Here is a 26,073-nt window from a genome sequence, read left to right on the forward strand (position 1 = left end):
TATCATTTTGAAATAGAAACTCACTGCTAATTGCTTACATTTGAAGATCTCACCTTAAGAAGGGCAACTCAGAAATAAAATAAGACCTAGATAAATATCAGTAGGTAAAATAATGTAATATGGTGAGGAAAAAAAGAGCAGAAACTTGAGGCTTTTCAGCCTTGAAAGGGGGCAACTGCGTGCTGATCTTTATAGCAGGTTTACAGGATAGAAATTAATATAAATATAAAGTAAATTCAAATTAAACTGCAAGAGTAGGATAGTTGGCAGGTTCAAACTACCAAAAAGAAAATTTAGGACTGACACCAGTTCTTCCAATAAGGAATGATTGGAATTACTTAGGATGGGGAGAACTGCAGAGTCTTTTGGTTGGATGAATTAAAGTGATCCATAAAACCTATCTTCTTCAATAGTTATTTTATGATTTGGTGAATTGCAGCATCAGGTGTGGTCCCAGGGAAGTGATTCCTTTCATATGCGCTCATCAACATTGATATCAGTTCTTGTGTAGAGGTATAAGAATGTCTATGAAAGGATTCTGGTTTTGCCACTATGCCTTCTTAAAGCCCTTTAAAATGGGATAGATGTTCTCAAATGCTTCATAGATCTCCGAACGTACTTTGGCACCTACAGAATAAACAAACATTTTAAATTTTTTGTCCTGAGTGCTACGTGGTGTTTCTGTTGAGGTGTCAGATATTAAAACAACTTGAACAGAATCCATGACAGTAAAATACCATCCTTTCAGGTAAGATTTTGCTAATTTCTGTGCTGGTGCCAAAATCTGATCCTTCAGAGCATGCATCTTTTGTGCAAACGTGCAGTGATAGTGTTATTAGCAGTGAAAGTAAGTGTTTTATTACAAACAAAAACTTAGGAGCTCATCATAAATGACAAGCAAAAGAGGGGAAGGAACGTGAAAATTTTGAGTCAAACAAAATACATATATATTCATACACACACATCCTATAATATATATATTAAAAAAGCTAATTTCCATTCTAAGCATGATTTGGTTCTCTCACTATTACTTTTAAAATAATATTTCAGTTCATTGAAGCAGTCTTAGGAATTAAACATCCATACAGAGCTTAAATTAGATATGGTGCGGCTATTTTGCCTAAACAGTTACTTATATAAAAATTTGGGGAGAGCATGTCTGCATCAATTACTGAAAGGATTTGTGCTGTTGGAATATATAGTCATTTCATAACTGCATAATTCACTATATCTGTGTAAAATGAATGATCTATAATCCTAAATTAGTCTTGTATTTTCTTTGTCAATACCCATTATACAGAATTTAGAACACCAAAAATATATACCTATTATAGCTCAATTGCATAAATACAAATTCATCTAAAAACTGATTTCTATACACTTGGATTGAATCAGAAAGGAACCGTGAGTAATTAGATTACAGAAAAGTTTTAAAAATGAAGCTGATTAATATATTATTGAAATGGATCAATGAGAAAATTTCATTGATTATTTTTTGCAGGTACAAGGCTGTAAAAGGTACTTATATCATTTAGTTACAGCTATTTATTGCCTCCCCTCCAAATGACAAAGAGCAAATGAGTTTGAACAAAAATACTTTCTTCTGGTGAATAGTACAATTTGGACAATTCATATAAGCTTCACTGAAAGTACACAATTCAAATTAGATACTGATCCGTGATGCTCCCAAAAATGCAATAGACCAATATAAAACATACATGAACCAGATTTGTTTTACCTGTCAAAACAACCTTGCCGGAAACAAATATAAGCAGAACAATTCTTGGTTTGACCATTCTGTAAATAAGACCTGGGAACAGTTCTGGTTCGTAACTGGAAGTGAAAAATAGCTGCATTAAAAAGTGTAAATATGGGGAGATCTTAAATTTTTAACACTCCTTGGGTCTAAACTGAGACCCATCTATTTAGCAACAAGTTGATAATAGTTTGAACATTCCTGCATTGATACATGTTAACTGGATTATCTGACAATGGCTTTATTCTCAAATACATTGGTAATAAAAAATATGAACTTTGTCTTAAAAGTAAAATGCTTTTCTGAAGTCACCTCAGTGGCTGACCATAGATCACCACCATAGTTACAGCATTTTCAAATTTGCCATGCTGTAACATGCAAATATTTTGTTTCACCTTGCCTTCACATCCCATCAATGCTCAGTGCTCTGGAAACACCAGAAAGATCTATGTCCTGATGTGGAGAACAGCCAATGCATTGTGACTTCTAAAATCAAAAAATTGAAGGACAAGTCTCTGTCACTTTTATACAATGCTTGATGATCATGATGGCAGAGTCCTTGAGCTCATCACTGTGTTCATTCAGTTGGCAAATAGTGAATAATAATATATTGCTACTGAACAAGCGAAAGATAATTAATTTAAAATTGGGATGAGAAAATTCGATAAATATGCATGGGTGTAAACAGATGTGTGAGAAAACCTCTAGCTGTAAACGATGTTGGACAGACTTTACCTGAAAAGGTCATTTCAACAGCTATATGTAACCCATGTCCCAATAGTTGTGCAATGTAAACAACGGATGGCCAATGGGAAGAAAGTATTTGGCAAAAATAAAAAGGAGCAGAAACCACTGATCTAACAGTATAAAAGTGGATTAAATAAAGTAACCACAGCCCATTAAGTGACCAGAATACTCCATGTAAGATTGCAATCACCAACACTTCGAACATACAAGTTCGCATATACCCATTGCCAGAACTGTCATTCAAAATGCTTTGTAAAAACACATATCTGACATACATTTGTATTCATCCATGCAATTTCTGTCCAGGCCAGCATGAGTGCCAAAACTGCATATTGCTACTTAGCCAATGGGTATGATGTTACTTGGCTCTGCCCTGAATAAAGCTCAGGGACATTAAACAATTTAGAAATTATTAAGGCCAAGCCAATCCAAGCACAACATGAGAACGCAAAAGCCCAGCATTGATTAAATATTATGCATATGCAATAATTACATTGAGAAATGTTTAGGTATCTAATGGAGAATTAAATACAACTGGAGAAAGAATCTATTTAAAAATACTTCCTAAAATGACACACTTTTACTTCCCATCTCACTTGATAATGATGCAGCATGAATTTGCACTGTTACATTGGGACTTGCCATCCTCTGGTATTTCATTCAAATGCCCATTATTTGTATGTGACATAGACAGTGAGTGTTGGTAAGGAACAAGCTTGCATTGGTATATGCCTTAAACATCCTTAGGATACCCCAAAATGCTTCAAAATCAATCGTTAATTTGAAGTGCAGAAACATTGCCCACAAAGAGCAATTAAATAAATGACAAGTTACATCATTTTGGTAGTGCTGTTTGTGGGACAAATGTTGAGCAGAGACAGGGAGAACACACCTGATCTTCAGTTAGCACCCTGGGATATTTTACATTTACCTGAGCAGACTTGAGCGCATCACTCTCTTAGAACGAAACAGAAATACGTACCAACTTAGGTTATGCGCTTAAGTTTCTTGCATGGAATTTGAATCCACAACCTTGTGACTCAATAGTAACAGCACCATTACTGAGCCAAGGTGATCACAGAATTCAATAAATCCAGAATCTCACCTGTTGAAATTTTATGCATTAGTGCAAGCAAAAATAAAGTGCTTACGTAATTTGTTTTAAACCTGGATGTTTAATTCAACCAAAGACCACCAAAAAATTGATTTAATATCTTAAATGTCTTGATTGATACTTAGCATTAGACTATTTACAGATCCTCTTGCTTGTTAAAATATGCCTAAACAATATTTTTAAAAATTCTAGCTCATCACGTAAAATTATTTTTAGCAATGGAGATCCCATTTAACCAACAATGTCACTGCTAAAATTGTAAATATATTAATACAAAGTTAGGTGCAAAAACAGGACACGTTAGTCATTACAGCACAGAATGCAGCCATTCAATCCACTGAGTCCATGTTGGCTCTCTGTTGAGCAATCCAGCTAGCCCTTGTATGTTAAGCAAATGGGAACAGCTTTTCTTTGTCGACCTTATCAAAACCTGTCATAATCATTAACTCCTCTATCAAATTTCCCCTCAATTTCCTTTGCTCCAAGGAAAACAACTCCAGCTTTTCCAACTTAACTTGTAGCTAAGTTCCCTCATCCCGGGAACCATTCTGGTAAATCTCGTCTTCATCCTCTCAAGGGCCCTCTCATCCTTCCTAAAGTGTGGTGACCAGCACTGGGCGCAACATTCTAGTTGTGGCATAACTAGAGCTTTATAAAGGTTCAGCATAAGTTCCTTGCCGTTATACTCAATACTTCCTTGAAATCCAAGATTGCATATGCTTTGCTAACTACTCTCTCAATATGTCCCACCACCCTCAAATATCTATGCAACTAAGCCTCAAGATCCTTCTGTCCATGCACACTCCTTAGAACAGTGCCATTACATCTGAACTGCCTCTCCCTATCCTTCCTTCCAAAATGCATCACCTCACACTTCTCTGCATTAAAATCTATCTACCACTCATCTGCCCATTCTGGTAGTCTGTCCTGTTGCAGTTGGTTGGCATCATCCTCACTGTTTGCCACACCTTCCAGTTTGGTATCATCAGCAAATGTTGGAGATTTTACTCTGTATTCATATAGACAAGTAATTTATAAGCAAAAACAAACACAGCGATCATAGCACTGGTCCTTGGGAAGCACAGTGGTCTACCAACCTCCAATCTGAAATCAATCATTTACCAAAACTTACTGTTCTCCGTCCTTAAGCCAATTTTTTATCTCAGCGGACACTGACCCTCCTATTCTAACAGCCTCAAACCAAGCCTTTTATGTGATACTTTGTCAAATGCTTTTATAAAATCCATATAGACAACATCCATTGCATTCCCTTCATCACTCCTGTATTACTTCATCAAAAATTAACTTAGATTAGTCAAGCACCATCTGCCTTTTACAAATTAATGCTGGCTTTCCTTAATTAATTCAAACTCCTCAAAGTGCCTGTTGATATTTTCCCTGATTGGTAGGTAAGGTTTTAGAAACACTGATGTTAAAGTGGCAGGCCTGTAGTTACTCGGAACATTACTGTACCCATTCATAAATAAAGGTGTTATCATTTGCCATTGTCCAATCTTCTGGCGCCTCATCTGTACCTAGGGAAGACTGGAAGATTACAGCAAGCCCTTCCGCCACTTCCATCCCCACTTCTTTTAGCAACCTGGGGTGCAAGCCATCCTGACCAGGCAGCTTATCCACAATAGCCAGCCTTTTCAGAGCATCCTGCCCATCAATTCCCACCCCATTCATTATTGCCACCATCTTTGTTTCTGATGTTTTTCTGGCGTCCTCTTCCTTAGTAAGCATCAATACAAAGTAAACACCGATACAAAATCTCCATTAAGTATCCTAGCCTTGGACTTCTAAGTACATTCATCCTCTTGGTCCCTAAAAGGACCCACCCTACCTCTTACTACTTGTTTACCATAGAGGCTGGCAGAATATCTTTGGGTCCCCTGTTATGTCAACTGCCATTCTATTCTCATATTCGCTCTTTGCTAGTCTTATTTTTCCCCAACGCTTACCCTCTCAACCAATTATATTTAGCCTGGTTCTCGCTTGAAGAATTCACTTGATATACATCCTACACCCTTTGTTTCATCAAATTCTTTATCTCCATCATCATCCAAGGAGCTATGGCTTTAGCTCCCCCACCTTTCACCCTTGTTGGAATGTACCTAGACTGCACCCAAAATATCTCCTCTTCATGACCCATTGACAGGAAAAAAAACTGTAACGGAAAAATCTTTGGTCCCATTTTACTATGGCTGGATCCTCTCTCAAGCCATTGTGGTTAGCCCTCTTTCAATTTAGAAGTTCTACCTCAGACTATTCCTTGCTCTTTTCCAATACTAATCTAAACGTAATGGTACAATGATCTGTCTTACCAAGTGTTCCCCACAGCCACTTGGCCCACCTCATTCCCCAGCACCAGATCCAGCAATGCCTTCTTCCTGGTTGGACCAAGAACATAATGATCAAGGAAGTTCTCCTGAATACATTCCACAAATCCACCCCCTCCTTTTCCTTCACAAATATTAATTATACAAGTATCTACTAGGATAAAGTCCCCCAATACATCTACAAATACTTACCAACGGGATGGGTTTTGAAAAATTCTTTCATGGGATATGGACATTGCTGGCTAGGCCAGCATTTATTGCCCATCCCTAATTGCTCTTGAGAAGGTGGTGGTGAGCTGACTTCTTGAACCGCTGCAGTCCATGTGGTGTGGGTCTACTCAGTGCTATTAGGGAGGGAGTTCCAGGATCTTGACCCAGCGACACGGAAGGAACGGTGATATATTTCCAAGTCAGGATGGAGAGTGGCTTGGAGGGGAACTTGTAGGCGGTGGTGTTCCCATACATCTGCTGCCCTTGTCCTTCTATGTGGCAGAGGTCATGAGTTTGGAAGGTGCTGTCTAAGGAGCCTTGGCCAGTTGCTGCAATGCATCTTGTAGATGGTACCCACTACCGCTACTGTGCGTCAATGGTGCAGGGAGTGGATTTTGAAGAGACAGATAGGTTGCTGATCAAGTGGGCTGCTTTGCCCTGGATGGTGTTGAGCTTCTTGCATGCTTTTGGAGTTGTACTCATCCAGGCAATTGAAGGGAATTCCATCACCCCTCCTGACATATGCTTTGTAGGTGGTGGACAGGCTCTGGGGGAGATCAGTTACTCTCTGCAAAATTCCCAGCCTCTGACAGTATTTATATGGCTAATCCATTTCAGTTTCTGGTTAATGGTAACCCCCAGGATATCGATGGTGGGGGATTCAGTGATGGTAATGCCATTGAGCATCAAGGAGAGATGGTTGGATTCTGTCTTGTTGGAGAAGGTCATTGCCTGACACTTGTGTGGTGTGAATGTTACTTGCCATGTGTCAGCCCAAGCCTGGATATTGTCCAGGTCTTTCTGAATATGGGAACAGACAGCTTCAGTATCTGTGCAATCGTGAATGGTGCTGTACATTGTAACTCCCTCCCACTCCATTTCTCCAGCCACGTGTTGAATTGCTCAGTCTTCCTATTTTTATGCTCACTAGCACGTGGCACTGGGAGTAATCCTGAGATTACTGCTCTGGAGGTCCCGCTTTTTAATTCCCTTAACTTCCTAAAATCTGCTTTGAGGGCCTCATCCCTTTTCTACCTATGTCATTGGTCCCAGCATGGACCACGACCTCTGGCTGTTCACCCCTCCCCTAAAAGAATTCCTGCAGCTGCTCTGTGACATCCTTGACCCTGGCACCAGGGAGGCAACATACATCCTGGAGTCATGCCTGCGGCCACAGAAACGCCTGTCTGCTCCCTGAACTATGGAATCCCCTACTACTATAGCACTTGCACTCTTCCTCCTCCCCTCCTGTGCAGCTGAGCCACCTGTGGTGCCATTGACATGGCTCTTGCTACAGTCCTCTGAGGAACCATCGCGCTCACCAATATCCAAAATGGAAAAGCGGTTAGACGGGGATTCCTGCATTACCAGCCTGTTTCTCTTAGATACTCTGGCAGTCACCCATTCCCTCTCTGCCTGTGTACTTCTTAGCTGTGGTGTGACCACCTCTCTAAACGTGCTATCCATGTAATCCTCAGCCTTGCAGATGCACCAGTGACTCCAGCCGCCGCTCAAAATCCGCAACTCTGAGCTCAATTTTCTGCAGCTGGTGACTCTTCCTGTAGATGTAGTCATCGAGGGCACTTTGTGCCTGCATGACTGCCTACATCCCGCAAGATGCACATTCCACATGGCCGAGCTGCACTGACGTACCTTATACTTTATATAAAGCATTTACTACAGTATTTAATAATTTATTTTAATTATTATTTTAATTTAGAATAATTCTTATATATACTATAATTTACTGTGTTTATCTCAGTCTCGTCCCTTCTCGCACTCTTAACTCTCTGGCTCCGCTCTCAGCCTTGCTCCTTCTCACATTCTTTTAACTCCCAGCTCTGCTCGGAATACAAATCTGTCTACAATTCTGCTGCTGCTGATGGCCCACAGTGCCTCCTGGATGCCTTGTTTTGAGTTGCCAGATCTGTTCGAAATCTATCTCATTTAGCACAGCGGTAGTGCCACACAACATGACTCAATGTGAAGTCGGGAATTCGTCTCCACACAAGGACTGTGCAGTGGTGACTCCTACAAATACTGTCATGGACAGATGCATCTGTGACAGGTAGATTTGCGAGGTCGAGATCAAGTAGTAGTCCCTCTTTTTGGTTACCTCATCACTTGCCGCAGACCCAGTCTAGAAGCTATGTCCTTTCAGACTCAGCCAGCTCGATCAGCAGTGGTGCTACCGAACCACTCTTGGTGATGGACATTGAAGTTCCCCCCCCACCCCCTCAGAATATGTTCTGTGCCCTTATCACTCTCAGTGCTTTCTCCAAGCAGTGTGAGACAAGGCCCCAGAGGAGAACTTTACACGGTAAACAGGGCTGGGTTTGCCATTGTCCAGTGCCTAGGTCGATGTCAGATGATCGTTTTTTCAGGCTGTGTAGTGGTTTTAATACAATTGAGTGACTTACTGTGGGTCTGGAGTCACATAGAGTTACACAACACAGAAACAGGCCCTTCGGCCCATCGTGTCTGTGACGGCCATCAAGCACCTATCCCATTTTCCAGCACTTGGCCCATTATCCTGTATGCTATGGCATTTCAAATGCTCATCTAAATAATTCTTAAATGTTGTGAGGGTTTCTGCCTCTATCACCCCCTCAGGCAGCGTGTTCCAGATTCCAACCACCCTCTCGGTGAAAAAATCTTTCCTCAAATCTCCTCTAAACCTCCTGCCCCTTACCTTAAACCTATGCCCCTGGTTATTGACACCTCCGCTAAGGGGAAAAGTTTCTTCCTATCTACCTTATCTATGCCCCTCATAATTTTGTATACCTCTATCAGGTACCCCCTCAGCCTTCTCTGCTCTAAGGAAAACAACCCTAGTAAAAATCAATTAACACTATCTTTTTGTTTTCAAGAGGACTGAAACAGTGCCAAAATACTTGGTTAAGAATGGGTTACAAAGTTTGAATACACTATAGAACATAATAACTTCTTTGCCAATGAACCATGGAATGTCAGCTGACCAGGTAAGGACAGCAGATTTCATTCTTTCAAGGACATTAGTGAACCAGATGGGTTTTTACGACAATTGACAGGTTTCATGGTCACTATTACTGAGACTAGCTTTTTAATTCCAGGATTTATTAACTGAATTTGAATTCCACCAGTGATGGGATTTGAACCCATGTTCCCAGAGCATTAGCTGGGCCTCTGGTGACATTACCACTACGCCACCACCTCCCTGACTTACAAACGCTGCGTTGATAGAGAAATCCATAGTAATGGACATTAGTACTAAAAATACAGTAATTACAAAACAATTGTATATTAAGGATGATTAAAGCAGAGAGGTACCTTGCCTGTGCAAATTCAAACATCGAGTGTAATTGCATCATATGGCATCAGTTGACAAAGCAAAGAGTTCAAGTGCATAAGTAGATCCATAAGTCCAGCAATAGATCCAAGGAGGTAACATTCTAAATAAGATTCATGAGATTACACTTTGATGCACTCTGTGCGATTCTGGGGAACTCCACTACAAACCTGCCTCCAGTGTGAAAAACATCCATTAACCACCACTGTTTTCTGTCACTCAGGCAATTTTGTATCCATGTTACTGCTGCCCCTTTTATTGATGAGTTCTAACTTTGCTCAAGTCTATTGTGCAGTACATTATCAAATGTCTTTTGGAAGTCCATGTACACCACATCAACAGCATTACTCTCATCGACCCTCTATTATCTTATCAAAACACTCCAGCATATTAGTTAAACACTATTTGTCTTCAATAAATCCATGCTGGCTTTCCTGGTAACTAATTAGAAAAAGAGGGAAACTGCTTAAGCATAACAAGAATGACATCAGATCTCTCATACAGCCCATTCTTTATTCAAAGTTGCTACTGCAAATTAGTTATTAATCACAAATTGAGAGTACTAAATTCCCACTGTGTTATATTATTTGTTACTTAATTCAAATGATAAGAACTTTACTGATTGAAAAATAATGAATTTATCAACAATTTATGAAGAAAGGCTAAAGAAGCAAAACCTGCTTACACATGAAGATGATACAACTCAAGCTTTTAAAATTAGTGGCGAACAATGGAGTGTGTATGAAGAAGTTCTGTGTTAAATACAGATGTCAGGTAACATCACAGAGCAGTTATAGTACAAGAGGCCATTCGGCCTGTCGTATCTGCACTCACTCTCCAAGGGAGCAATGTACCTTGTGCCACTCCCTGGCCTTCGCTCCATAATCCTGCTCATTCTTCCTTTGCAGATAGTAATCCAATTCCCTCTTAAATGCCTCGATTGAATCTGCCTCCACCATACTCTTAGGCAGTGCATCCCAGATCCCAACTGCGTGAAAAAGCTTATGTTTCCATTGTTTCTTTTGCCAATTATCTTAAATCTGTGCCCTCTTGTTTTTGATCCTTCCACCAGTGGGAACAATTTTTCCCTATCCAGACCCCTCATAATTTTGTAGATCTCTATCAAATCTCTCAACCTTCACTTCGCCAAGGAAAACTGCCTAAGCTTTCCAACCTTTGTAACTGAAGCTCCTCATCTGTGGAAACATTCTCTCTAATGCCTTCATATCTTTCCTGAAATGTGGCACCCAGAACTGTACACAATACTCCAGTTGAGGCCAAACCAGTGTTCGATACAAGTTTAACCTAACACCTTCTTGCTTTTGTACACTAAGCCCCTATAACAATTCTGTGATTAATAAAGCCTAGGATGCTGTATGCTTTATGAATTGAACTGCTTTCTCAACCTGCCCTGCCACCTTCAATGGCGTTTACACAAATAATTACCCAGGTTCCTCTGCTCTTTTAGAATTGTACTCTTTATTTTATATCTTCTCTCTGCGTTCTTCTTACCAAAATGAACCATTTCACACTTCTCTGCATTAAATTTCATCTGCTACTTATTGACCTATTCCACCAAATTATCTATGTTCTTTTGAAGTTCTACACTATCCTCCTCACTGTTTGCAATGTTTCCAAATCTTGTATCATGTTAATTTTGAAGTTGCGCCCTGTATAATGTCTAGGTCATTAATGTATAGCAGAAAGAGCAAAATTCCTAATACCACCTGGGGAACTCCACTACAAACCTTCCTTCAGCCTGAAAAGCATACATTAACCATATATTTCCTGTCACTCAGCCAATTTTGTATCCATGTCACTAATGTCCCTTTTATTCCATGAGTTATAACTTTGCTGACAAGTCTGTTGTGTGGCGCTTTATTAAATGCCTTTTGGAAGTACATGTACATCACATCAATAACATAACATAACCCCCATCAAAGCTCTCACTTCATTTAAAAACTCCAGCTTGTCAGTTAAACACAATTTGCCCTTAGCAAATCTATGCTGGCTTTCCTTAATTAATCTGCATTTGCCCAAGCAACTATTGATTTTGTCCTGAATTATTTTTTCTAGAAATTTCACCATCACTGAGATTAAACCGACTAGCCTGTAATTGATGGGCTTATCTTTACACCCTTTTATGATTTTATGATTTCATGAAGCAAAAGAAAACTCAACTAAACGTAGCATGACTTTTTTGGCTTAGTTGTTACATACAAATTAGACTGCCATCTAGTGGAATGATTAAATTTGCCTGATGGTTTCAAAATATTCAACAAGTAGAAGGATACAGGTACTGTATTGAATTGACAGCAATGCAAGAGGTAAAAAACATTCCCACTGAGTCTTGTTTATAGATATACAAAAGACAGGTTCATTTCTCACTCCTTCCATCCTTATTATTGTGGTAAGATTCACCTCCAATAGCTAGATAATCAGTAACAAATTCAAAGTAACAAAGTTGGTGATATAGAGTACTGATTACAGGCATTTAAATGACATTACATTTAGTTTGTATTTATGTTCAGAAAAACAATGTAGACTTCAACAACAAAATAAGAACACATTGATGTTGTGGAAGTTTAAAACAGCAATACTCAATATATGGCCTACAGGCCAAATGCAGTTCTCATGACTTATTAAATAACCCTTCAAAATCTCTCTTCTCTCCAATGCCAGTCCCACCACTTGAATGTTGAAGCACTTTTAGAGCATTTTTAAAAAATAAAACCTCGCTATTCCTGATGGCCAGGCTTGACAAATTCAGCAAGTTTACATTGGGGATGTTACTGAGTGAAAGAATCCAGTGTTGGGAAACAACAAGCAAAAGTCCTTGTAAGGCTAATGTAAAATCAGCTGTTACTAGTCAAGAGAGCTTTGAAACATCATGTGCACCTTGGGCCTTTTGTCATCCTTGAGTTTTCTAATAAGCAGTTGATTTGATTTGATTGGTATTAATCAGAAGTCTAATGAATTCATTATTTCATATAAGAGAAACTTCAGACTCGCTGAATTAAAAAGGTGTAATTTATGCCCCTGTGGTCTGAAATATTTGGACCAGAACTTGCTGGAGCAGTACATATCCTGTGCGTTGTGAGTTACACGTTTTCTTTCCTCTCAAAAAGTGTTTGTTCCCGAACTTGCTGAAGTGTAAGCAGATAATGGCATGGCAAGGGTAACAGGACATGTGGAACCATCATGGTGAATGGTGAGATCAGTAATGCATCTCCTTAACCAATGAGATTTAAAGGACAAATAAACAGAGTAATTCACCACCTTTCTCAGTCATTAGAGCTAAATCATGGACAAAAAGATAGATAGAGGGGGAAAGAAAGATTGGGTTGAGAGAGAAAAAAGACAACTAAAAATGTAAACCTTGAAAATTTGACAATTTTAAGATTTCCAACAAGTCACTATCTGAAGAAATGAAACTCTGCAATTTAAATTGTTCTAGACCAGACAGGTTGATCGATAACCATGATCAATTATCACATTATCAAAAATACTTTAAATTACTAAACTTAAACAGTGCTAAGACTTTGAATTTGCACGTTATTTGCCTATTAATCAGTTCTTAAAAAATGCAGGAAGGCTAAGGGCAACATGCTATTTGTGTGAAGCAAAATCTAAGAGTGGCATAAATCAACCAGCATGTTCTGGAGTAAAACAGGGCATATATCTTAACCCCCTGAAATTGCTGTCTGGTTTGCACATTAGTGATGGCACGTGTTGATCTCTCAAATTATTTTTATCATCATCATCATAATCTTCTAGCCGAATAAGCAAGTAATTGATTGTAATGTAGTTGTGTACAAATCATTGATAAAAATGTATTGCTGATAGCAATGTACAATATATTGCATACAGATGAATGTGGAATTGAGCTGGGGATCTAGACAAACTGGTTTTGTTCTGGAGGTTCTTAAAAAGACAAAGGAGCATTTAATTGCAGTTTGCTTTATGCAGATCTAGATTGCGCAAGTAAGCAGCTCAGAAAGACTTTCAAAAAGAACAGAACCCTGGATGATGTAAATAAAAGATGAATGAGACCTCAATTATTATAAGAAAGTGGCTGTTTCTGTTAAGCTGTTAAAGCAGATTGTTGCTTGTTGGGGGAGAGGTATAAGACAAACATGTAAATATGTTTAGGGAAGTAAAGTGCAAACATGCGGGCACATTATTAAAAATAAACTTTATCCTGTGTTTATGTGGGACAAAAAGTTAACACCTAGCATCCTCATGTAAAATCAGCAAGATCTCTAATATTAAGTTTCGCCTATATTTGCAATCAGAGATAAAATGAAAGATAAATGATATAATTATATTCAAAACAGTTGACCAAGTTCAGGCTTGTTAAAATTATACAGGCAAAGAACTCTGATAATGTCATAATGCAATTTTACATTATTTACCTTATAACAAATTGAGATAATCTCCAATAATTAACACTCATGTCAAGTTCATCAACCATAGCTTCAATTTCATATCTAAAGTAAGCTCATCATTATAGAAATTGAATACAGAGTGTGGGATGATGGCTTCCAGCCTACACCAATCTGTCACTCAGCACCCTGGACTAGGAGTCAGCCTTGCGGCAGACACATCTCGTCCACAGGGGGAAGTAAGAGGGGCTTTTGTGAGGTTGAGGTTGTTCAAATGAGATACCTGTGAGATGAAAAATTGGAGCTAAGTCAACCATCTGTGCTAAACATTGCTGGTACAACACAGGCTCTCTCCCTTCACTTCCCTCCATAAAACCCAACAATTGACCAAGCTTTTAGTCATCCTTCCTAATGTCCCTTCCATCGAGTTGGTGTCGATTGTCTAATTATGCTTTGTAAAGTGCCTTAGGATATTTTGTGATAAATGCACTATATATACACAAGTCATGTTTCAAGGAATACATTAATAAGATAACTCACTAAATGTAATCAAACATTAGGGAAACAAATCTGTTACAAAAGTATATTGAGACACAATGGAGAAAACCCTGTTATGGAAGTCGAAGGGAAGCTCCTGCGTCAGGATCAAAATGGAAGTTATTCTTTGGTATCTGAATTGGGCCTACGCAAATAAAAACAAGAATCCCCTAACAACCTACAAGCTTTAAAAAGTTCATAAATTCTTCATCTATTTCAAATACAGTTAAAAGTTGTCACTGATTCATACAAAACAATTAGCAAATATATATTTTTGTATGTTATATTTTACTTGGAATAATTGAGTGTAAAACTTGCCTCAATGCAGCCCTTGGCAGCAACAGAAGCTGATTTTAAAATAAATAAACCATGGATAGTAACAACAAAAAAACAGCCAAATCATTTGGTGTTATGACGTGGCAGATGATGTGTGCCAGGCAGACCAAATCCACAAGGGAAATTTGGCCATGCTATCACAACGGTTTTGCAATTTGTATTTATTGTGAGATGTGTGCACTGAATTCAGAAGTAATGAGTCCACCAAGACCTTTAAAATATTAATAAAATATTTCAAGCACTTACATAAGACTACAGTTACTTACTACAATAACAAATCCTAAAATTCCTAATTAACCTGACTCCCAGTTACACACCCCCAATTTAGGCAACCGTCCAAAATATATTTTAGATTTAAAAGAAACCAGCAATTTAACACAGTATCCACTTGACAGTGGAATTCCAGATGGCTTTCTCCAACTTTAGTCACTGGACACAACAGACTTACGCACAAATGGCTGGAGACTTCTTCAAGGCTGTTTCACACACTCCTGTTAGATCTTACATGGCCATGACATAGCCTTTCCTTCTCCTTTATATATGCTTCTCTCTTTAATATGTAAATTCCATTTTTCCATATGTCTTTGGAACTGTACCTTTCCCATAATATAAAAAATTTAATGTAGCCAATATTGTCAGTGTCATGACAATATAATATTTTTCATAATATTGTGATTTATTGTAAAGGTAGGTTAATAATAGGGCTTGGATAGACTGTGAGAGGGGTGCACACGTGCGATTTAATTGAATTGGAGACAGCTGGTCTGGAGGCTTTGAGTTATCCAAAGGGAAGCTGGGTTTGAAATGCTAAATATGTAAACATGGCTGAAGTTTTGGAATGTGAGCTATAAGGAAAATTGCATTTCTAGATAAACCAGAGTAGTTTGAATTTCAGAGAAATGGTAAGATGTTACACTGGCTTAGCTTCTTCTGGCTAAGTGTATTTATTTTTCCCCAAAGGTTACTGATAATTCTTTCATAGAATTAGTACTATGAGAAAAGTAAAGTTGCAAAAACATATAGGAACAATGGAAATTGCATTAAAAGGGAGAAACATGTATAAAGTTGTGTGTAAGGGAGAAGGCATTCTAAGATCTATCGCAAGTGTGTAAAGCCTCCAGCCTCAGTGCATCAAGTTGCTGTCTACAGGAACCGAAACTAAGAAAACTCACTTTGAATATCACAGTCCATGGTGTTGTGTGCTTTGCCCGGGTCTGTTTAAATCTATTTGTTTTTACATTTGCCTTAACAGAGGTGTAACTTGGAGTCAGATTAGTTAGGGGTTTTAGGAGTTATTATAGTATGTGCTTAAAAGCTTTTCTTTTGTTAATAAATGTTTAATTTAGTTTTCTAAAACCTCCAAAGTTGTGGTAGTCTTGTTACTTCTGAATTCAGGACATGCAGCTCAAAATAAAAATACAAATTGCAAAACAGTTGTGGCAGCTGTTTCAAGTTTCCCTCTGGGATTTGAGCAGCTCAGCATTTACCATCTACTGTGCCATAATAAAATTGGGGGCTCTTTGCGGATATATTTGAAATTATTTGATTGGTTTAGAGTTGGTGAATCTTAAAAGTATGAGAAGCACTTTAAATTCAGGAGTTGGTATGAGTTTTTTTTAAAAAAAAGTAGTGAGACTGCAATAAGGCTTTGGCAGTTGCTAAGATTTGTCTGTGAGTTGAAGTTTAAACTTTAGTTAGCTTTGGTTGGTTTACAAAAAGTAAGTTAATGGAATTGGCAGATGAATTACAATTAGGATAACCTGCATGGATAAAGAAATCAGACATAATTGAAAGTTTAGCAAAGCATTTGAAATTGGAATGAATTCCCGAGAGACCAAGTTCTCCAAGGGGTGGGTCATTGGAATGGGCTCAAATTCAGTTGCAAATGAAAAAGATTGAATTGGAGGAAAAGGAAATGGAACAAACATTTCAAAGGGAACAACAGAAAGGCAGGAGAGAAAAATAAAACAGAAAAGGGAATTAGAAATGGCAAGGTTAGAAAATGAGGAAAGAGAAAAAAAGACAGAATTCCAGCTTAAAATGCTGGCAGTTAAAAAAAGAGAAACCAGAAGAAGTGGAAGGACCCATTTCCGGATCAGAACCCAGTGGGGAGATGTTTAAATTTGTACAAGCTCTTCCAAAGTTTGAGGAAAGATATGTTGAAGGATTCTTTATTTCAGTTGAGAGATAGCTAAACAGATGAAATGGCCACAGGAAAACTGGACATTGTTGTTACAATCTAGGTTGGTGGGTAGAGCACGCAAAGTTTGTGCTTCACTGTCAGAAGAAATGTCGGTGAACTATGATGTTGTAAAAAAAAGGCTATTTTGAGTGCATGAGTTGGTTCCTGAGGCATACAAGCAGAAATTTAGGAATATGAGGAACAGCCTTGGCAAACTTATATTGAGTTTGAGAGAGTACAACAAAGTAATTTTGACCGGTGGATATAGGCATTAAAGATAGAGACAACATATGCAGCTCTTAGAGAAGTAATTCTTTTGGAAGAATTTAAAGATTCAATTCCTTTGGTAGTGAGAATGCATGTGGAGGAACAGAGGTTTGAAATGACAAGACAAGCAGCAGAGATAGCTGATGATTATGAGTTAGTTCATAGATCTAAACCTTTTTCTCATCACCCTTTTAAAACAGAGAAAGATAGGAAATGCGAAGGTGAAAGGAAGGTAGGTAGTCATGGAAGAGAAGGAGTAGGTGGAAATTCCCAGGAAGTTTTTTCTCCGAATAAAAAGGAAGGTGCTGAGGTTAGAAGTGACATTTGAAAATTGAGGTGTTTTCATTGTAATAAAGTTGGGCACATGAAGTCAGTGTGTTGCATATTACAGGGAAAACCTGTTGGGATTATTGGGGTACAGAAAAGTTCTGGAAGTAAAAGTACTGTGGGTACTGAGGTTCAGGCACAGGGAAAGTCATTGGTTTGTGTACAGATAAAACAGGAAGAATCATTGATAAAGAAGTGAGATGTGTTCACAATTTACCGAAGGAAGTTCTGAGGAGCAGGTTGCAGAAATGTTTAAAGGTTTTGTATGTAAAGGGGAAGTCTTTCCATGTGTACAGGGTGGAGTAGGTAAAGGTGTTAAAATTTTGAGACACACAGGGGCTAGTCAATCCTTAATGTTGTGGGATAGTGATATTTGTTGTTCAGAGGGAGTATTGCAGGAACAGGTGATAATAAGTGGGGTTCATGGAGATGATAAACCTATTCCATTGTGGAAGGTAAATTTAAAGTAAGTGGAAAACTGGTGAAGTGATTGTTGGAGGAGTGGAAAATTGCCCATTGCAGGGATTCAATTTATATTGGGTAATGATTTAGCTGGGTCCCAGATGTGGGTGATGCCATTGGTAGTTGAGCAGTCTATGGAGGTGTTTTCAACAGAAGTGTTGTAGAAAGAGCATCCTGGATTGTTTCCAAATTGTGTGATAACAAGATCACAGGCTCACAGGTTGAAACAGGAAGAACAGGAAGTTTTAAAAACCAGGGAGAATGTGTGGAAGTCCAATTAGCTGACACTGTTTTTGTTAACATTGTTCAGGAAGAAAGAATGGAAGATAATGCAGTGGAGGTATTTAGCTCAAAGCAGTGGGTAGAGTTACAGAAAAAGGATATGCAAATAAGACATTTATATCAGACAGCTTACTCGGAAACAGAGGCGGAATGTATTCCAGAATGTTATTACCATAAGGGTATTGTTTTAATGAGAAAATGGAGGCCGTATCATGTTTCAGCAAATGAAAGCTGGAAGTGCGTGCATCAGATTTTTATACCATTTGGATTTAGAAATGAGATCCTGAGAATAGCTCATGAAATTCCAATGGGGGCACATTTAGGAATTAGAAAGACACAGGCAAAAATACAGAAACATTTTCACTGGCCTGGATTGCATAGAGATGTAGTCAAATTCTGTTTCAGCGAAGTTTAGTGAAGCTATTACAGTCACACAAAGCTTTTTGTGGGAATAAGTTGCGGAGGACAAATTTAACTATACATGATGTTGTGTAGAAGTTTCATCTTTGATAAGGCAACATCCTTATAGATTAAATCCAGCAAAGTTATCACAAGTACAGAAATAAATTAACTTCATGCTTCAAAATGATATAATGTAGTCAAATTCACACGTGCCAGGTGATAGGGAAACCACAATCAGTGATTAAGCCAGCACCTTTAATTCAAATTCCAGCATTTGAAGAACCTTTTACTAGGGTCATTATTGATTCTGTGGGACTCCACCCCAAGATTAAAAGTGGGAATCACTACTTACTGACAATAATGGATGTGTCTACAAGGTTTCCTAAAGTGATACCTTTGAGAAATATTACAAATAAAATTGTGGAAGAGTTGACTAAATTTTTTTTTTTACAAGATATGGTTTACCTAAAGAAATACAATCAGATCAGTGTTCAAATTTCATGTCACAGCTGTTTAAGGAAGTAATGAGCAGTTTGGGGTTAAAACAGTTTAGGTCAACAGCTTACCACTCTGAGTCACAAGGAAAGATGGCATCAAACTTTAAAAACTGATGAGGGCATATGGTCAGGGCTATCCCCAGGATTGGGAAAGGGGAATTCTATTCTTGTTATTTGCTATTAGGGATGCTCCTAATGCACTGACTGAATTTAGTCCTTTTGAACTAGCCTATGGTCATGAGGTAAGGGGATCACTGAAATTGACTCAGGAGAAATTTATGGGTCAAAATTCAGAAACTACTTTCCTGGACTATGTACGGAACATCAGAGAAAGATTGGACAGAGCACATGAGTTGGCTAGGGAACATTTAAAGATATCACAGCAAGTGATGAAAGTGAAGGCACACAGGAAAGCAACAAGCTCAGTTTTGTTGCTGGGGGAATAGTGCTAGTTCTGTTACCTGTACTGGGTGCCTCATTAAAGGCAAGCTTTATTGGGCCTTACAGGATTGAAAAGAGACTGAGTGAGGTAAATAATTTAATAAATACTCCACATAGAAGGAAGAAGCAGAGGGGGTGTCATGTAAATATGCTTAAAAAGTACTTTGACAGGGAAGAGGACCAAAAGGAATTATTAGTGGTGGTAGATAAGGAGAAAGAGATAGAAATGAAGGATTCTGAAATTGATCTTCCTCTAATCAAATTTGATAATGAGGGGGTACTTGAAAATTTAAATGTAATATTGAGTTACCTCCCAGACAAGAGTCAAAGTAATTTAGCGAAGCTATTACAGTCACACAAAGCTTTTTGTGGGAATAAGTTGCAGAGGACAAATTTAACTATACATGATGTTGTGTAGAAGTTTCATCTTTGATAAGGCAACATCCTTATAGATTAAATCCAGCAAAGTTATCACAAGTACAGAAATAAATTAACTTCATGCTTCAAAATGATATAATTGAGTCTAGTTGCAGTAACTGGAGTTCGCCTATTGTGCTGGTACCAAAACCAGTTGGAACACAGAGTGTCTGTGGACTATTAAAAGGTGAATGCAGTGACAAAAATGGATTCATATCTATACTATGGTTGAAAGATTGCATTGAGAAAGTGGGACAATCAAAATTTATCACAAAGATTGGCTTGCTAAGAGGATATTGGCAAGTACCATTATCGGAGAGAGCAAAGGAGGTATCGGCTTTTATAATGCCAGATGGACTATATCAGTTTACATTCATGCCATTTGGTCTGAAAAATGCACCTGCAGCATTTCAAAGACTGACAAAGTAAGTGTCAAACTGAGCAATTGTGCTGTTTGTATTGATGACTTGATAGTGTTCAGTCAAATGTGGGAGGAGCATTTACAACATCTGGAAGAATTGCTTTGTCGATTAGGAGCTAATTTGGTAATGAACTTGGCTAAAAGTGAATTTGCAAAAGCACAAGTTACATATCTATGCCATACCATTGGACATAGTAAGGTGGCTCCAAGAGATGTGAAAATTAAGGCCATCATGGATTTCCCCATGCCTACAACAAAATGAGAAGTTGAGAGATTTCTGGGCAGGAGTGGGTTTTGCTGGAAATTTGTACCAAATTTTAGCAGTGTGATTGCTCCATTGACTGAACTATTAAAAAAGAACAAGAAGTTTCAATGGACACAGGAGTGTCAGAAGGTATTTGACAGTTTGAAAACTGCATTGACTATACCACCAGTTTTGGCAGTACCCAATTATGCCAAATAATTTAAGTTGGCCATTGACGCAAGTGATATAGGCATTGGGGTCGTACTATTACAAGATGATGAAACTGGAATTGAGAAACCGATAGGGTATTTTTCACAGGTGTTGAATATATAACAGAGAAGATATTCAATGATCGAAAAGGACACTCTGGGTTTGGTGTTAGCGCATTGCAGCATTTTGGGATTTACGTTGCAAACAATTTGTCAGAAACAATTGTTTATACAGACCACAATCCTTTAAAGTTTCTGGACAAATTTCAAAACAGAAGTGAAAGGCTATTTAGATGGAGTTCATGACTGCGACCATTTAATCTACAGATTATACATGTGGCTGGATGAGAAAATCTAATTGCATATACATTGTCAACAATTTGAAGCTAAAAGGGAAAATTGGACATTTAAAAACCCGGACACTTGACTGGAATGATTTCTGTTGTGAGAAGGGCTAAGAAAATAAAGCCGTCTTTTTAAATTTTGACAGTTCATTTACAGTAAGGTCGGGGCGGGGAGGGGGGGGGGGTGGGGGGGTGGGGGAGGTCATGAAGATAACAATTTTCATAATATTGTGATTTATTGTAAAGGTAGGTTAATAGTGGGGTTTGGAGAGTGTGGGTGGGTGGGATTTAATTGTATTGGAGACTGTTGGTCTGGAGGCTTTGAGTTATCGAAAGGGAAGCTAGGTTTGAAATGCTAAATACGTAAACATGGCTGAAATTTTGGAATATGAGGTGTAAGGGAAAATTGCATTTTTAAATAAACCAGAGTAGTTTTGATTTCAAAGAGATGGTAAGACTTTACACTTAGCCAGAAGAAGCTAAGCCAAACAGTGTGTTTATTTTTTCCCAAAGGTTACTGATAGAATTAGTACGATGAAAGGATTTATATTATGAGGAAAGTAAAGTTGCAAAAACATGTGGCAACAATGGAATTTGCATTAAAAGGAAGAAACATGTATAGAGTTGTGAGTAAGGGAGAAGGCATTCTAAGATCTATCACAAGTGTGTCAAGCCTTCAGCCTCAGTGCATCAAGTTGCTGTCTACAGGAACCGAAGCTAAGAAAACGCACTTTGAATATCACAGTCCAGGGTATTGTGTGCTTTGCCTGGGTCTGTTTAAATCTATTTGTTTTTACTTTTGCCTTAACAGGAGTGTAACTTGGAGTCAGATTAATTAAGGGTTTTAGGAGTTACTATAGTAGTAATCTGTAGACCTATGTATGTGCTTAAAATCTTTTATTTTGTTAATAAATGTTTAATTTTGAGTAGCTCAGTATTTACCATCTGCTGTGCCATAACACCAGTAACTTTTGATCAAAATAAACACACTCTTTAACCGTGCTTATCTGGCTAGTTGTAAACAGATTAACATCCCTTTCAAATCCAAACAATCCCTCACTTATCTAAAAAATGCAAATTCCCTTCACACCTTACATGCTAAGACAGCATCCATGTTTACTCATTAGCATTTTAAGTACATTTCTACACCTAGCTTCTTTTGCTAATTTCAAATTTGCATTCTACCTGACTCTAAATGCAATTGAGTCACACAGACAGAACCATCTACACTCACACCCATAAACCTACTTTATAATAAGCCAGAAAAATAGTATGAAAATTATTATACTTTTGTAACATTTAGCCACCTCAAGAAGGGAACAATGATCACTCAAGCTGGGCAGTCGGTTTAGCTGAGGTATCAGCTTTGATAATTTATTTGAGAGTGTATTGATAGGCCAGAAATTGTTACAATGGTGCGTTGCGCGATGAGCAGTGTTAGTTGGATTTTGCCTCAAAGTTCAAATTGTACTATATTTATATACAAATTGTTGAAACAGCAAGCACAGTGATACAAATGTCACATTTCAGATCTCAAACATCATGCCCAACCTTCTATTCCTTAACCAATGAAAGAAAAGGATAAAGAAACAGAGCAAATGATAGAGATAGAAATAAGTGGATTAGAGTCAAATCAGAAACAGAATGGATTAAGGGGAGAAAAAAAAAGACTCTGAAAAAGGAAAAGAAAAATATAAAAAAGATAACATTGTGACCCCTTTGTGTTTAGGAATTGTTGCATTGGTTCTTGAGAAGTTAATGACCAATAGGTGTGCAAACATTCTTCACCCATGAAGTATGGGGCCAGCAAGATGGTGGACCGACTTTCGTAGGAAGATGGTTTTCTTTTTAACTCTAGAAATTCCTACGGTCCATCTAGTTCACCTTCTACCATCCTGATAGATGCATGGTCGAATGATAATGGAGCTAATTAATCATGGCAGTTAATTGTCAATTATACTACAACAAACCCAGAGATGAGGTGAGGAAAACCTATGAAGCAGAGTTTTGAGAACCGTAGGTCCAAAGTTATCTTTTTCCTCCTATGCTTCACTTACCATGTCATGACTCAAATTACGCACTGTATCCCAAAATGTTATTTTCTGAAAGATGTTTATCTAATTTTAATTATGACATTATGCATTATGATGTGACTGTGGATGGCACAACTGGCACAAAAAAATGGCCAAAACAACAACATTTTAAAACCTCCAGGAATAATTTACTACCTTGAATATTGCTGAAAAGAGATATATTGCTCAAGCTTTTTGTCTTGCACTCAACAGGGCAAATGCAAGAATGCCAAATTTTAAACGCTTACAACAATTTATACTACAGGACAAAAGGATGCTGTTTGGTTGGCAAGTCCACTCTGGCTGAGGCATTGCCATGGAGAAAGCTTTGGGGAACAATTGGCTCCTCATGCTTCCAGGTATTCAAAAGATAATGTACCCAAGGGATTCCCTTTTGGTGAAGCGGTCATTAACATTTTTGTCTGTTCCCACGAGAAACATGTTTTTGATGGAAGGAACCTTAACCTCCTACCCTATGCATATTTCTGATATATGGATGATATGTTTGCGATCTTTGAATCTGTAGCCATAAAGATTTCCTTACACACCTGAATGCGCTCCATCCACGCTGAAATTCACCTTTGAGATGGAGCAGTCTAACATGCTTCCTTTGCTCGACGTGCTAGTTGAGAAATCCGATAATGGTTTCTCCACTCCTGTCTCCCACAAGCCTACCATCATCAGCCAATATGTGTGTGTTGGAATTTGTACAGCTCCATGTGCTATAAGATATGCCTTATTCGCAATCTTATAAACAGGGCCCTAGCTATTTGCTCAAATTGCAAGCTTGACAGAGAAATAAGAGTGCATCAAAGCTACCCTGCAGGACAATGGCTATCCTGATCATATTATTGTTCACTGTGTTTCACGCAAACGGGACATAGGCCATTTTGGACCTGAAAGGTGCCCGGTTTACCTCAAATTACCCTGGAAAAAACTGACCATGTTCTATAAAATAATGGAATGGGCTGGTGGGAGTTGACAGAAACAAGTACTTGGTGCCCTCTGGTAATGACAAAACACAAAGTCGTCATCCACACAAGCTACAAAGACCATTTGTTTGCAAGGCAGCATATCAACAATCTTTCTTCCCAAGGACAATCCTAATATGGAACAAGCTGCGAAAGGAAATAGTCATAGCCCCATCGCTTGAAATCTAGAGAAATTATGGGACAAAAGCTGACAAATTCCCTGAAAGTTGACGACCTACATCTTAGGGTTTTAAAAGAAGTGGTTAAAGATAGTGTATAGTGACCTTGATCTTCTGGATTTCCTGAGATTTTAGAATGGCCCTCGTGGATTGTAGAAACTATAACTCTGGTATTCAATAAAGGAGGGGGAGAAACATGAAACTATAGGTCAGGTAGCCTGACATCAAAAGCAGAGGAACTACTAGGGTCTATTATGATGAACATGACAGCAGAACAGTCAAAAAGAATGATCGGGCAGAGTCAGTATGGGTTTATGAAGTGGAAATCATGCTCGACAAATCTGTGAGAGCTACTTGAGGCTGTAAGTAGCAGAGGGGCAGTCAGTGGATGCTGTGCCATTGGATTTTCAAAAGGCCTTCAATAAGGTGCCACACAAGAGGTTATTAAAGAAAATGAAGGATGATGGGATTGGAGGTGATATATTAGCATGGAATGACGATTGGTTACAGACAGAATTCAGAGAGTACGGATAGATGGGTCATTTATAAAGTGGCAGAATGCCACAAGGACTGGTGCAAGGTTTCAGGTATTTTCAAGATATGAATATATCAATGACTTAGATGAGGGACGATGTATAAGTTGGCCAATGATACACAGTTAGGTAGGAAAGTAAGCTGTGAGCAGGATTCAAAGAGGCAAAAGGATGTTGATAGGTTAAGTGAGTGGGCAGAAACATGAAATATAATATGGAGAAGTATGAAATTATCCAGTTTGGAAAGGAAAACAGAAAAGAAGAATACATTTTACATAATGAGAGGCCACAAAGTGTTGGTATTCAGAGGGATCCAGGTATCCTTCTACATGAATCACAGAAAGTTGACATGCAGGTACAGCAAGCAATTAGGAAAGCAAATGGTACATTAGTCTTTATTCCAAAAGGATTGTAGTATCAAGAGTAAAACAATCTTATGTAATAATATAGGCCATGAGGAGTCCGTATCTGGAATATTTTGTACAGTTTTAATTTCCCTACCTGAGGAAAGATATACTTGCCTTGGGAGTACAACAATGGTTCACTAGACTGATTCCTGGTGTGAAGGGATCGTCGTACGAGGAGCGAGAGAGTAGACTAGACCTATATTTCCCAAAGTTTGGTAGGACAAGAGGTTATCTCATTGAAACATTTAAAATTCTTAAGGGGCTTGACAGAATAAATGCTAGGAGGCTGTTTCTCTACCTGGTGAGTTAGAACTAGGGATCAGAAGATAAGGGGTTGGCCATTTAGGACTGAGATGGAGGAGAAATTTCTTTAGGCAAAAGGTTGTGAATCTTTGGAATTCTCCACCCGAGAGGGCTGTGGATATTCAGGTGTCACATATACTTCAAGACAGAAGTCAGTAGATTTTTGGTTATTAAGGGAATCAAGGAATATGGGGATAGTGCGGGAGGGTGTAGTTTACATGGAAGCTGCGGTCTCATTGAATGGTGGGGCAGGCTCAAAGGGCCTCCTCTGTTTGTTTTCCTTTTGTTCTTGGAGCAAATTAATCTCACTGCCATTTAACTTTATAAATTAAGCAATTTCATGACATGCATTGAATTT

The 26,073-nt window shown here is 38.4% G+C and overlaps 1 protein-coding gene across 1 annotated transcript in view; it reads right to left on the minus strand.

Annotated features, from left to right (window-relative positions):
• Positions 1-516: 516 nt before the first annotated feature.
• Positions 517-26,073, minus strand: part of LOC144693572 (TATA box-binding protein-like 2) — a 54,913-nt gene continuing 29,356 nt past the window's right edge. Inside the window, exons 6-7 of the mRNA XM_078563414.1 lie at positions 1,739-1,833; positions 517-627 (exon numbers count right to left, since the gene is read on the minus strand). Coding sequence (XP_078419540.1) covers positions 551-627; positions 1,739-1,833 — 172 coding nt within the window. The 3' untranslated portion in view covers positions 517-550. The remainder of the gene's footprint in view (positions 628-1,738; positions 1,834-26,073) is intronic.

The sequence above is a fragment of the Cetorhinus maximus genome, chromosome 18 (assembly GCF_964194155.1).
Source record: "Cetorhinus maximus chromosome 18, sCetMax3.hap1.1, whole genome shotgun sequence".
Lineage (NCBI taxonomy): Eukaryota > Metazoa > Chordata > Chondrichthyes > Lamniformes > Cetorhinidae > Cetorhinus > Cetorhinus maximus.